General features: G+C 38.6%; 1 protein-coding gene across 4 annotated transcripts in view; it reads left to right on the top strand.

Annotated features, from left to right (window-relative positions):
- NR2C2 (nuclear receptor subfamily 2 group C member 2) overlaps positions 1-14372 on the top strand; it is a 66964-nt gene extending 52592 nt beyond the window's left edge. For 3 of the 4 annotated variants that reach the window (XM_074957595.1, XM_074957594.1, XM_074957596.1), the window contains 3 exons: positions 3192-3329; positions 5647-5752; positions 7366-14371. In XM_074957595.1, coding sequence (XP_074813696.1) covers positions 3192-3329; positions 5647-5752; positions 7366-7540 — 419 coding nt within the window. In that variant the 3' untranslated portion in view covers positions 7541-14371. Of the gene's footprint in view, positions 1-3191; positions 3330-5646; positions 5753-7365 lie in introns of all 4 variants that reach the window. The other variant, XM_074957597.1, reaches the window with a different exon arrangement.
- Positions 14373-14846: the final 474 nt, after the last annotated feature.

The following is a 14846-nucleotide window of genomic DNA, read 5'->3' as shown; positions in this document are numbered from 1 at the left end:
GTGCCTTCTATGGGTGCTTCTTGAAAGCTGAGCACAGAATCTGTCACATGATTTTTAAATTCTGTCACTAAAATTTCTTAATAATAAAATGACAGCCATAGCGTACAAACTGTCTTAGCAGGGGAGGGCAAACTACGGCCCGTGGGCCAGACCCGGCCCATCAGTTCTTTCAATCCAGCCCGCGGGATTGCCAGCCCCGGGCGCAGCGGGGCTAAGGCAGGCTCCCTGCCTGCCCTGGCCCCACGCCACTCCCGGAAGCAGCCGGCACCATGTCCCTGCGGCCCCTGTGGGGGGAGGGCAGAGAGCTCCATGCGCTGCCCTCACCTGCAGGCACTGCTCCCCGCAGCTCCCATTGGCCAGGAACGGGGAACCGCAGCCAATGGGAGCTATGGGGGTGGTACCCACAGGCAAGGGTAGTGCACGGTGGAGCCGTCTGCCCCACCCCACCCCCAGGAGCCACTGCCGGACATGCTGGCCACTTCCGGGAGCAGTGCAGGGCCAGGACAGGCAAGGAGCCTGCCTTAGCCCCACTGCGCACCACTGCCACCCCGGTGCTGCTTGAGGTAAGTGGCGCCGGGCCGGAGTCCACACCCCGAACCCCTGCCACACCCCAACCCCCTGCCCTGAGCCCTCCCCTGCACTCCACACCCCTCCTGCACCCCAACCCCTTGCCCCAGCCCTACATTCATGGCCCTGCATACAATTTCCCCACCCAGATGTGCCCTAAGGCCAAAAGGTTTGCCCACCCTGGTCTACAGGTGCAATATGTTATATATTTTTAATTTCCACCACAATACATTTCAGTTATCAACAATGTGCATTTTTTTCATGAGTTTTTTTGCTTGGTTTGGAGAGGGGGGGAAGGTATGTCTGGAAGGGGAAAATCAGCAATTACAGCACTTACTGATTTAAAATGTAATCCGTTCAAACCTAATAATCGTAGGCAAATCCAGCCCCCAAACCAGCCCCTCAAAACACAACATAACTGGTGGTGTTCTACTGCAATGGTTCTCAACCAGAGGTCCGGGGCCCCCTGGGGGGCCGCAAGCAGGTTTCTGGGGATCCTCCAAGTAGGGCCAGCGTTAGACTCACTGGGGCTCAGGGCAGAAAGCCTAAGCCCTACTGCATGGGGCTGAAGCCCAGGGCCCTGAGCCCTGCCACCTGGGGCTGAAGCCAAAGCCTGAGCAACTTAGCTCTGCAGGGGCCCTGTGGCATGGAGCCCCAAGCAATTGCCCGGCTTGCTACCCCGCTACCGCTGGCCCTGGCTTTTATATGCAGAAAATCAGTTGTTGTGGCACAGGTGGGCCATGGAGTGTTTATATCATGTTGTGGGGGGCCTCAGAAAGAAAAAGGTTGAGAACCCCTGCTCTACTGCACAGGGAGAGGGGCATGATGTGAAGAGGCGATGGAGGGGGGGCTTGAATACCCTGCATTCCCTGAAGAGTATGCCCTTCAGGTTTCTCTGCATCTGAGAGTAGAGGGGGCCTTGAAGATGAAGGATTAGGTTAATGCCCTGTAAGGGGTTGGAGGTTACAGCAGTTGCAGGAGCCATAAGGTGGCATTACTAACTCCATAGCCTGAGTGAAAAGAATTCCATCTTCAGCCCTGACCCTTCCAGACCTCCTCAGTCGTACCTAGCCTTGTTACTTGGCATTTGCACTGAGAAAAGGATTTGGTTCTATATAAGGTCATGTTATGTCACTCCAAGGTACTAAAGTAAGGGTATCAAGTTAAGTTTTGTATTATTATTTTAAAATGGTGAAGACAAAACACTAGAAATTTCTGAGTGTTGTAACCATTCTGGGAAACTAGAATTCCAGCTGTTTTCCCTGTGTACTTTTGCACTATTGTTTCCCATACATTAAAAAAATAAAAATGTGGTAGCACCTGTATCACCCTGAATAATCACAATACCAGAATCAACGTTTATCTGTCGTAGAAATTTTATTATATTTTCATTCTTGTTTTCAAGACATTATGTAAAAATGTCTAGTTTTTTTTTCTTTTCAATTTTTTATTGTGGTTGCAGAAAAAATATACAGTTATCCTAAATTGCATCAAAAATCCAATTTAAGAGACACAGGGCTAAACAAATCTATGCAGCCATTAGCAGTACAGATGAAGGCAAAAATACTTAAGTTATAATTATATGAAATATAAGTATTAGAGGTCATGCATGGAGTAAAGTTCTTTTAATTTGTATTTTTTCAGCTGAAAAGTTTCATACATGGTAGGTTTCTTGATCTGACTTATCTTGATGAAGTTAGTGAATGGAAATCATGTGTCCAGATATCTGTCTTAATATAATCTCATGTTTCTATCTGTCATATTTCTTTGACTGGTCTATAAATATACAGTTGGGGGAAGGGGAAAAGGAAAACTGTTTCTCATTTTCTTACCAAAGTAGGAGTCTTTTCTTCCCTTTTTAGCTAATGCTTCCTGAAACACAGTGCCCCTCACTCATCTCCTCTTAAGGCTCAACTAAAACTGTGGAATTTTAGAAAATTCATAATTGGTGTAGCACTTTTCAAATAAACATTTTTAAACAGAAAGGAGATGAAGCCAACACAAAGGACATGGTAATATGAAAGGCTGAGGGATCAACCTGTGTGTAACCGAGTTAATTCTACTCCACAAGAGGGGAAAAGGGTACATACTATAGTGAACAAACAGTTTATTTCAAAAGGAACAGATATGGAAAAAGGTGGCACAGTCATATTGCATTAGCCTTTCACTTCTGGACAGCCAGACTGACTCCCAATTGGGTCACAAGTTACAATAAGGTAATATGGTAGTCTTCACCTAATCTCTCACTTTTGTCCACCTCCCCAGAACCCCAGTTTAATTTATAGCACCATTCAGCACATTCTGCTTAGGAGAGGCTCATTACCAGAATAACATGGGTGTTGCTGGTTAGGATTTAGATATATTGGCAGACCTTTGTGGAAAAACATTGCATTATGTTTGCCAGTACTGTGCCTGACTCAGTTTATTAGATCCTCAGTCCTCACTGCCATGAGTATTAATTCATGCACGATATATTTTTATATGGTCAAAAAAAGTTTATAGTACAATTCAGAAGGTTTAAAATTTCATTTGATCTATTCCTATAAAGGGGATGGGTGTTGGTTTCATTAATTTTTCAAATGTATTTGAACTCTCTTAAGAGAGTGTGTAATGTCTATTTGTAGATAAGCTTTCCGGAGACAGAATAAAGCAAGTCATGGAACACATCTGGAAACTTCAGGAGTTCTGTAACAGCATGGCCAAGCTTGATATTGATGGATATGAATATGCATACCTTAAAGCTATAGTCCTCTTTAGCCCTGGTAAGGCATTTGGCAACCATTATAATGACCTTCCCCTGTGTTTCTAACTGCAGTTCAGATGCCGAACTTACAAACTATTAATCTTTTGGCACCAGGAGATTTTAAAGAGAACCAAATATCCAGTGATGAAGAAGAGACTGTTCTACTGAGTCGTTCATAAAATATCTCACAGCATCATAAGACTTTATCATCAATAACGCCTTTTAAAAAATAACTTTTGGGGTACTTTTGGGATAATTGATTTAAGGCTTCAGAAATTCCACAAATTCCACATGTTGTATACATACTTACATATATTTAAAGGCCAGATTCTCAGTCCCCTAGCCCTTTCCCAAGCTGCTTTGTGATACTCTGACAGCACAAAGAAGCCTGAAAGCTGCTCTAATAGTGCAGCTGGGGATTATCTTGGTGTAAGGGGATCCCTGAGTGGCATAAAGCTGTGCTATCCATTTCCAACCCCTCCTCTGTGCATGGGTCATGTCAGGATTGGGAGTAGGCATGTGTGACAGATGACAGAATTTGTCAGTTTTCGTTTAATATGGAATATAATTAATGGTAAGAATGGTGTGGGGAAATATATCCTCTGGCTATAAGTGACTGTAAGGAATTTGATTCAGTGTTTACATTCTTTTATTAAGAATGTCCAAGAGGGGGTAGAAGATGCAAATGTGAGTTGAAAGTCTACTATGGTTTAGATACATCCTCCAATAAACACAATATCCCTCCCTCCACCAATTTGTTAACAAGGACAATGAGCATAAGAGCTGATAACTAAAAAATATACAATGGACATTGTGTATGAGATCTGAGGATTTCCTCAGAGAGGACACCTTAGTCAGAGTTATCCATAGGCATATCAAAGTACAAAGTGATAATCAGGCAGGGGAAGGGGAGTTAAACATGTTCGCGGGACATTGAAAGGGTAGATAAAAAGTGCTGACAGGCTGAGTGAGAGGGAAGCTTTCTCTTAGAAATGTAGGGTATTTACTTTTATTTCCACTGTAACTAATTCTAACGTATCTACCTCACTGAGTTTTGCAAAGTATTCAGACTAGGGATGTCGGGCAAGCCTTTTCTTTTGCTTTAATATTTTCTCTATCTACTCTTAATAAATCTTGTTTTAATTAGATTAATTTAGGGTCTTGGACTGTTGCTTTGGGGAATTTCTCACAGACTGTGCCTTGGGTTTTTCTCTAGTAATAGTAATAATAATCCATAGCTCTTATCTATGAGCTTTTTATGAGCAGATCTCAAAGTTCTTTACAAGGAGGTAAGTTTCATTATCCCCATTTTACAGATGGAGAAATTGCGCCACAGGCAAGTGAAGTGACTTGCCCAAGGTCACCCATCAGGCTGTTGGCAGAGCGGAAATAGAACCCAGATCTCCTGAGTCCTAGTTCAGTCTCTCTCCACTAGAGACTAGACCACACTGTAAGAGATGCTTCTAGTTGATGTGGGAGGAGAAAGACTCCAAGCATAGGCCTGCTCTAGTCCTTTTCGAGGGAGAACAAGAAGGAACACGACACTTGTGGCCCTATGAGCCTGTCGCTGAAGAAGTTTTGGCATAGCCACACATATGCCATTTTCTGCCCTTCTGATCATTTGACTGCTCAGTGAGGAGCTGAAAGCATCTGGAATTGTGACAACACAAACTGGTGGAAGTTTGGAAGTCAAAAAAAATCTTGAAAGCTAGAAATTGGTTACTCTACCTAGTGAGTTCAAACAACAGAGGGAAACCCATTTGAAATGAGGAGGAGCAGAAACAGATGATTATGCCCTCAAAAGCTTTCCACCCTGTAGCCTGATTGGACCCATTGATAGCAGGTGTGCACTCAGAATTGTTGTGCTCCCAGTTCTGTGGGCACAGCCAGCTGCAGAAGGAAAAGTGAGTGCACTAATTCTAAAGCCAGGAATGAAATTTTAGCCAAATACACGTATTACAGAACCAACAGTGAGCAGAAAGTACAATTACAGCATCAGCCTATATATTAATGAGCAATATCTGTTCATATTACAACTCATAACAAAATTATATTAAGCATGTGTATATAAATGATAACGTTATGTATTGTGTCCAATACATTAGTTGGCAAATAATTCATTTAATAACATATATATGAATGTCTTTTAAAATAATGTACATCATCTCAGAATGATTTATTGAGATTTAATGAGGTACTCCTTACTGCAGCTATCATATCAACCATGGTACCCAAGAGGAAGAGTTGAATGAAATTAAGTGGAAGATTCTTTGTAAGTACTCATGACTTATTTTATGATTAAACCATACACATTTGGAAATGTTTTCTTTCTTTAGATCACCCTGGTCTGACGAGTTCAAGCCAAATAGAAAAATTCCAAGAGAAGGCACAGATGGAGTTGCAAGACTATGTCCAAAAAACCTATCCGGAAGATACTTATAGGTATTTTTTTTTTTGATAAATTCTGTGAGCAATGGTTGCAGCATAAAGACATAAGACTGTTGTTAAATTTAGTTTTGTGGGGACTCAGATAAAAGATTGGGGCCCTCATTTGCACATTTATAAAAGCAGACATGTTTAGTTTAAACAGGGCAAGAAGCAGGATTGACGGCCTGCAATTTTTTTAATTTTATAGAGACTGGTGTAGGTATGTGGGAGGGAGTGTTGCAGGAGGCTCTTATTATTTTTAAGTTAGAAGAGCGAAATAGTCTGAGACCATAAAAGGGCTGAACCAATTCCTGTCCTTTTAAAGTTTAACAGATTATGTATGGTAAGTTTCATCCATCTTCAGACTACCAACATATAAACCTTTGAAAACCAAGTTTTAGATGGCAAATAGTAACTAAGCCCCTTAAGCTTATAATTAGAAGAAATTCTACCTACCTGTGTTTTTAATTTTTGCCTCCATTTTTTAATTTCCAAGGACATTTGTCTGAAATGTTGGTTGCACAGAATTTCCTTTGTTTCCTAATTACTCTGGCTTTATCCCTCAGAAGTGAAAAATAAAACTGAAAAATAAAAATCTTCTCCCATGCAGTTATACTTCTGAATAAAGAATGAGGGAACGGAAATTCATAAATGGCCAAATTTCCCAAAGATTGGCTTCCATTTTTGTGAGTGCAGTTGGCACCCTCTTGTTCAATTGTGGGTGAATTCAGAATACTTGCACTTCTAAATAATTGACTGCAGGCATAAATCAGATAGATAAAGTATTCAAATTTATACAAATCTCATACAAAAAGAGATTCCAGACTTCAATCCCTTTACCCTCACATTTACAAGAGATGGTGTGTTAGCAGAATTGGTTCTACACATAATGTTTTCCACAGCTAGCCATGAACCATCAACAGGTATCTCGTTTATTGCTAGAGGGCTTTGCTGTTATGTGCTTAAAATAATTTCTTCAAGAAACTCACTTATTTTGATTTTTTTTTTGTCATGTGATCCTGCTATTTAAACATGGTAGATATGCCACAGAATTACTGTAAAGTAAAACTCCTTTTAAATGTCAGCAGTGGTATAAGGTTAGCTTCTGTATATTTGTATATTTTAGTTACTGTCTGTACACATTAACAAAACATGGGGTTTGGGACTAGCATAAGAGGGAGCAACAGACCCTTCAGAATTCCCCTTTCTTTTCAGATAATTCTTCTTCCTTTTTTACACATACTCATGCCCCTCTTGCTATCTGGTTTTTCATTAACAAGTTGCTAGGCAACTGAGAGTGATGCCATATAGATTATTTAAACTAATTAAGCATTTTGCTCTTAAAAATGTGAAAATGTCCTCATTACTCAGTATGAGACATTGTCCTTAGCCATAAAACACTTGCAAAGCTGGGAATTTCAAAGACAGAACTGCATTTTTCATTTAATTTGCAAAGTGGAAGAATAAGCATAGACATTCTTTTCAGAGTAGCTAAATTAACATAAATTGCCTTTCTTCTCACTCATGAGTTACTTTAATAATAAAAGCAGGCCCAGCTCTTTAGCAGCACAGTAGTTTAGATTTATTTGCATTATACCTTTTCATAATCTCCTGAACTTCTTTTCTAGGTTAGCCCGGATTCTAGTTCGCCTGCCAGCACTTAGACTGATGAGCTCTAGTATTACAGAGGAACTTTTTTTTACTGGTCTCATCGGAAATGTTCCGATTGACAGCATAATCCCATACATCCTCAAAATGGAAACAGCAGAATATAATGGTCAAATAACTGGCACATCTGCATAGTGGGAACAATGCACCTTGGTGGATCAAAGTAATTTTAGTAAAACAAGTAACTACACAATTAAGAGAGTTAAATTTAAAAAAAAAAAAAAGACATTTTGGTATGTACAGATATTTCCAACATGTTACCAGTTTCGTACCAGACTGCTCCTTGTCTATTTATTTCCAGTGACAAAGTATAAAAAGCTATTAAAACACCTCCGACTAGGACCCTTTTCTGCCATAAGGAGTGTTTTGATGCCTTTCATTCAAAAGGCTGTAGATTACTGAACATACTTTTAACATGCTTTGTATTTAGAAATTATCAATGGGCAAAAATAGAGTTTTATAATGTCAGAGATTAGTATAAAAAATTGCTAAAAGAAGAACAGTATGTACATATTTAAATTTTTCCTTGGAATTAATATCTAATAATTACCAGGATATAATGATGATAGCACTTTCTAAGCACTTCTTGTCAAAGCGATAATGTCATCAACATTTTACTTATGAGCAGAACAAATGGAAAATTGCATATGTTTTTGGTCAAATTGCTAGTGATTTCTGTGAAGGCTGTAGGAGACAATCATTTATACTACAAAATATTGCTATGAATAATGTTATGTATTTAATGGTAAAGTGGAAATTTAAAGCAAATTTCTACACTGTTAGCACTAAACTCTGCTAAATTAGTGAAAGTGAGCTTTATTTGACATAAGCATAATGACTATAGTATAATTAGCAACATTAATAAATGCTACAGAAATTGCCCAAATTGGAAGGCAGAATACCAATTTTTTGCCATAATAATAATGAAACTTTCAGATTCCTTAAAGTTTCAATTCCAGCCTGGCATAGATGTTTACACAGTCATGATAGACGTTATTCCAACAGGACGACTTTTGGTTGTGGCAGAAATCAGTCATTAACTGGCAGGGAAGCAATCCTTCCAACTAGAGTAATGCACTCCTAGTCTCTGTGTATACTTTTTATACTTCCAAATTCATTCCTTCTGTCTGCAGCCGTAAATGACCCTCACCATCCTAGGAGCCGAAGGGGATGATTGTGACTACGTTAGAGCCCACAACGTTGCTGTCAGATAAAGGATAAGTGCAGAACATGAGGTTCTCTTCCTTCCCCAGGGACTGAGCATCCTGTCTTTGCAGTGCTCCCTACCCTGTTCTGATCCAGTTCTAAATTGTAGCGTCAGCTGGGTTTTTTATATTCATTCATGTGCAGTTACAGTTAATGACCGATTGTTTGGAGTTAGAATACTAACTATCTTTGTTTTTATCTTGGGTAGTAACCTATCAAGTCGTTTTCTAGGATTCACCTGTTCCTGCTAATATTGCATTTATTTTAGTATAATTTATTAATATTAACACTGAATATTTTAAACAATCAAAATTCATAAAAAAGCATTTTGTCAGAAGAGTTATAGCTGCATTAAGCTGATTCTTGCTTATTACGTACATTCATTAATTACTTTAATGAATTTACATGGCAGTGTCATTTTCTACTTGCATACTTGTGACAAAAATATAAATAATGAGTTCAGCACTTTTTTGTTTCTGGTATTGACATTGATTTAGAAACATTCCAACAGGGTTGGTTTTTGTCTCTTAAGGGTCTGAGCTGTAGCCAAAGGATTTTGAGCAACTCCTTGCTACTGTATTAGTAAGTCCTGTCTTGGTACAATTCATCCTTATAGTAAGGCTCTCATTTGTAACACTCATTCTGACAAATAAGGCTATGTAATTTTAGCTCCTAAGTACATTAAACTCAATTACAATCTCCATCTTTATAAAGTTCAGAAATCTTGGTTCTCAAGAACAGTGGTATAGACAGAGTGCAATATAAAGGCAGACATCTGAGATATTGCACCATCTTCTTTCTAGGCTTTTATTATAGTAAATGAAGTTTGTCATTTCTTTAAAAGTGACAAAAGGACTATATTTTGAACATCCTTAGGCCAACTGGAATGCAGACCTAAGCCTTAGCCGTTATATTATAGTATCACTACTTGTAGGGTTGTGTCAGCACTTCCGATATAAAACCCCTGTTTTAAGGGTTTACTTCTTGGCCTTAAAAATTAGTAGTAGCCTGAATTTTAACAGACAAGTTACTTGCCTTGGAAACAGAATTTCAAAGAAAAGTTGTGGCCATTTTTGTGCAAAAGTGAATGTTAGAGGTTTACTGTTTTGATTGTTTAAAAATATAGCGTGCACATTGAACTGTTTTTTGTGGGGGGCTATGGCAAAAGATTAGCAGGTGATATAATTTAATCACTTGTAATGTGTAGTAAAAATCATTTAAACATTCAAGTAAGCATTTTTAGAGGAGTGTGAAATATTCATAAACAAAAAGTATACTAAACCACTGGAAATCAACGTTTTTCCAAATTTTATTGTAAACTTGAGACCATTTTCCATGAAAAATGTTGGACATGTACATTTCTCTAGTAAAGGGTCTCATTTGCTGATAAAGATGAGCCCATGTTTGAGTAAAAATGGCTTCTCTGTTGAAAACGTGCAAAAAAAGTTTATTTTTTTTCATTGTGAAAATAGGCATTTTGAAAAAGGTAACCCACAAAAAACTAAGCTGTGGAGCAAAATCACATGAAACTGCTAAAATTTATGCATTAAATTTCATAAATAAAAAAAGATGAATTTTGCACAGCACTGTTAACATGTACAGAATGCATCCTACAAACATAAGACTATACTGTTTGTACCTCATTCTGCAAGTAGTCTCGTGGACTTCAGGAAGACTTTATGTAGAGTAAAATGCTACTCAGTGTGAGTATGGGTATTGCAATCGAGCCCATACTTAGGATTTATTTTTAAAAAGTGTAAATGTACTTAAGAGTGAAGCAGTTCCATAATTACACTTTTATTTTAAAACCCTCAAATTACTACCTTTAAACTATGAAGACTCTGTTTGTGTAGCATCATTGGCATGGTTTGTCGGAGCTGAGCTAACATAGTCCCCATGTCATTAATAAAAAGGAATGTTTTCTGTGATCATATGTTGTTTTGATTCTAACACAAACAGTTTAGATGGTAGAAATTTGTACAGCAGGTGGTGGATCCCACAGCTTAGGAGATATTTAGGGTATCAGCTATTTGAATACAAGTTACAGATAATAGAATAGGTGTGGATAATAAGCTTCATGCTTCTTTTTCACATGCTGCTCAAGAGCTACCATTAACACTGAGCCAAGGAATTGGTATGCTGCAGGGAGAGAGATGCTGTAAAAGAGGCACTTAAAATATTATTGTCCTATTAAAAATGATGGGCCAAACTCCATTGTGGTGTGGCTTTTTTTGCACCAAACCACTGAGGTAATCTAGCTGTGGAGCCATCTTAACTGGATCCAGAAGGACTATCCTAATATAAGGCTGATCTACCAGAGGGGTGGAGCTGATTTAGGGGTTCTTGTGCCGTTCCAGCCACCTGTGGCTGGGATAGCAAGGGAAAAAGGCATGGGTGGGGAAAATGGGAGGTGACCAAGTTGCTCCTGCATTATGCTAATCATTGGCCATATTTTCAGTTCCTTGTGGCCATTGAAACTCACATGCTGTTTTAACATAGCATGGGGGGAATGGCCTGCACACAGCAGCTACCAAAATCATAGGAGTGCAAAGGTGCGCTTTCAGTCATCTTTGCACACCATTGACCAACACTCTTCACAATTTGGTGCCACATGGGACCTGATCCCATATGTTCAAATAGTAATTTCCTTGCCTGTGTTACTAATAATGCATTTGATTATTAAAACTGAAAGAGTATTGCAAGTGTAAATTATTTTCTGCCATTTATTGGCTTGTTTATGTACTCTTTCCATTTCTTAAGGATTGGGCAATGAGAATAGACTAGTCTGGTTCCCTTTGGTTTCTAGTCAGTTTCACTTTAAATTTCTCCTCTCTAAGCACAAGACTGCACTTTTGTATTGTAAATATAGATTGGGAATATTTGTGTTTGTTTTTCTTTTGAAATATCAACAACAGAATTATTGGAAATATTTGTGTTGGTCTTAAATTTGGTAAAAACTTACCTTTACAAACCTAATTGTGTGGCCAGATTTGACCTGACAAAAGTAGGAGCCAAAGTACCATAGCCTGATAGTGATTCTAGAAAACCTTGCATCCAAGTAAAGTTCCTGCTACTGCCTCAGAATTAACGCTTCTTCAAAACCTGATAAAGTCTCATTGTCCTACTTTTAAAAGTGAAGAGTTTTTAACTCAGTAGAAGTGTCATGGTGAATCGAGCTTGACCATCCGTATATAGCAGTAAGATTTAGTTCATACAAAAACTGGAATTCTGTGTTGGCTGAAATTGTTTGGAATGCAGTGAGTGATAATAATTCCCAAGTCTGTTGACCATCAGGGTATGCTGTGAGGCCTGTCTGTTTTCCCATTCTTTCGAGAAAGATGTGAGTTTGGAATTTGTATGTGGGTATAAAGGAATGCTTATTGATAGTTATGAAGGGTTAATTTGGGTAAGCAATATTTGGGCTCTTTTTATAAGATTCGTAATTGTTTTTACTGTATATGCACCTAAAACAAACAGCCATATTTAAAAAATCTAAATAAAAGTAATTCTCCTTAGTCACATTGACTTGTCAAACAGCAAGCAGGATTAGGATTAAATTATTTTCCTTTCACTTCCACTATTTGTAAATTAGAAATCACCCTTGGAAGCCAATAGTGTTACTCTTATGTAAAACTGGTGGAAGGGAAAGGAGAATCAGATCCCAAATTTTTAGGTGGGTCACACAGACCCAGATTTTGACTCATCTTAAAATTGATAGAATGTAGACAATGTTTAGATTATAAAGGCCCCATGCAGCAGAAAACTGACTGCTGGCCAATGGAAGTTTTGGCTCGCTGTGTAATCACAGATGGCAAGATTTATCATTGACCTACAGCCCCCTTGCACTGTAATTCCTGACACAAATGGGCTGTAGGGCAGGAATAAAGTCCACTAATGAATAGCATTGGCTCAAGGGGGCTTCTATGCCAGGAATCGAGCTGGGTTTGCCCTGCCCCCCATAGAAGCCTTTAACACAGGGTGTGTTCTGCAGTATATTGGGGTAGGAGGAGGCATGGCCAGCACACTCCTTTGCCCTGATGATTTCCCAATGTTGCAAAACCCATAAGGGTCCTATGCTGCACAAGGGACTAACCAATCTCTAGCATGTCCTTATTATGAGATGTTTTTTTCTTTGGTAGAGGTTGTGTAATGCTGAAAACTGCACCCTTTTTGTTGCCATGTGTATGGAATGGGGTTGTTGAAATGTTTCTGGGAAACACTGAACTTTTTCAGAATATTCTCCCACCTCAACCTCCATATGGGTAGGAGTGGTGATTAGGATCTTTCCCTGACTGACTGACATTTTTAATCAGCGAAGAATTTTAAAAGCACTACCTAGTTTAAAGAACTGACTGACAATGCCGTTGTGAATGGATTTCAGACCGGCTAAAGATTCACCTATAGCAAGTGGAGATCAGGAAAGCCCTTCTGCAACAGCAACAGGGATGGGGCACCCAGTCCATATCAGACAATGCAGGAGTTAGCATTGGTATGTATACACACACACACTTCAAGCAAACTTTTTAACACACTAGACTATCAGAACTGTGCTGACATCACTGCCATTCTCAATTACATTTAAGGCACCACTGACATAAACAAGAAATTAACAGATATCATAATTCCACTCATGACATCAGATGCTCACTGCTGGTATTGTGGGATGTCTGTACATACACAGGGAGACAGCTAAATACAAGCCATAACAATACGGCTCCAAGGCTTAAAATGCAGAGTTATCAGCAAGTACTTGCAGGTTCAAGTCTCCCTGTAGGCAAAGGATTTTCTTTTTAATTTTGTTTTGTTTTTCCTTAGTTTGATTTGACATTTCTCTTTTCTCTTTCAGTCCTTATCTGGAAAATAAAAAAAGGTTATGTGGGTGTGTTTTTCCTTCCTCCTCTCTTACCCCTGAAAAAGCAGAGAGATGGGAAGAAAAGCAACAAGTAGCCTCAGGTACATCTCAGAATTTAGTTCCAGGAGTGCAACAGACCCACCTGATAGCAGCCACACTGCAGCTAGCATGGTTGGCCCCCTGTGTAAGGATAGACTTACTGTGATAGTAGCAGAGAACATCTGCTGTCACAATACATCTTTGTACACAGGTAGAGCCAGCAAAAGAAGCTATGTTTGCTTCTACTTTATACAAAACAGAGGATGGGGGAGGTCAGAGTTACCATATACAGAAAGATAAACTGAGTAATAATAGAAATGTTACTTTCAAATTTGCAAGAGGCCTTATAAAGAGCGAGGAGTGAAAAATCAAAAACTATTTTAAAAATGTGTTTGACATTCCCTATTTAATTCTGAAGTTGCTGTGTCAATTGAAAAGTGTATTTTATAGGACTGTCAACCCCCTTAGAAATAAGGCTACGCTTATTGTTTTACTAAGGATGCCCTAATCCCTCTTTTTAGCCTGTGTGATATAAACCTACCTTAATGGTTATCAGTATTAAATGTGAAATTATTTTGCAAACATTTAAAATGTTAGTCTTATGAAGATGGAAGTTAAAATTAAATACACATACAAAATTTTTTAAAAGTTAAGTCAAATATATTGGAATTGAAAAGCGCTATCGCCTATAATTTCCTTATTGTAGGGCTCTCTGTTTGTTGTGAAATCTGTACTGTATTTATCATGGGAAATATCCATGTCAGTATATCACAGTGTTCCATATTTCCCAATGTCTAATTTATTATTTGGGTTATGTGAGGGCTTTGAAAATGGATTACTAGATCTTTAAATTCATGCTTTTCCTCCCCCATCTTTTTTTTTTTTAATATAGATTTTTTATATATTTCTTTGTGCCTTCTATCATTTTACATTTCTGCATGTTTAGTAATAGAGCTCACTCGTGTAGCTAATGCATATGTACATAGTTGTGTGTATGAATGTGTTTATATCTATCTCCGTGTAATATATTATGTACAGTGTATATAAAGTGTGTATGTATATGTACATATATGTAGCCATGTATTCATACATCTTTATATGTTAAAGAAAGTTTATGATTGAGTTGCTAATCTGGGCCTTCCTAATCTTCATTTCTTGGCTCAGGCTCAGCCCTGCCTTAAGCAGGATCATCTCCATTAACTTCAGTAGAGTTCTACCTGTTTCTAAACCAAGGCTGAATTTGGCACTTTGTCCTCAGTGCTTTTTAAAAAAATCCAAGTCATTTGAGATTTTCAAGTTATTTTCTCAGCCTTTTCTCATGACTGGTAGGAGCCATCCAACTGA

This window comes from Natator depressus, chromosome 7 (assembly GCF_965152275.1).
Source record: "Natator depressus isolate rNatDep1 chromosome 7, rNatDep2.hap1, whole genome shotgun sequence".
Taxonomy (NCBI): Eukaryota; Metazoa; Chordata; order Testudines; family Cheloniidae; genus Natator; species Natator depressus.
Note: the sequence above shows the minus strand (reverse complement) of the source record. Positions and strands in the feature narration are given on the sequence as shown.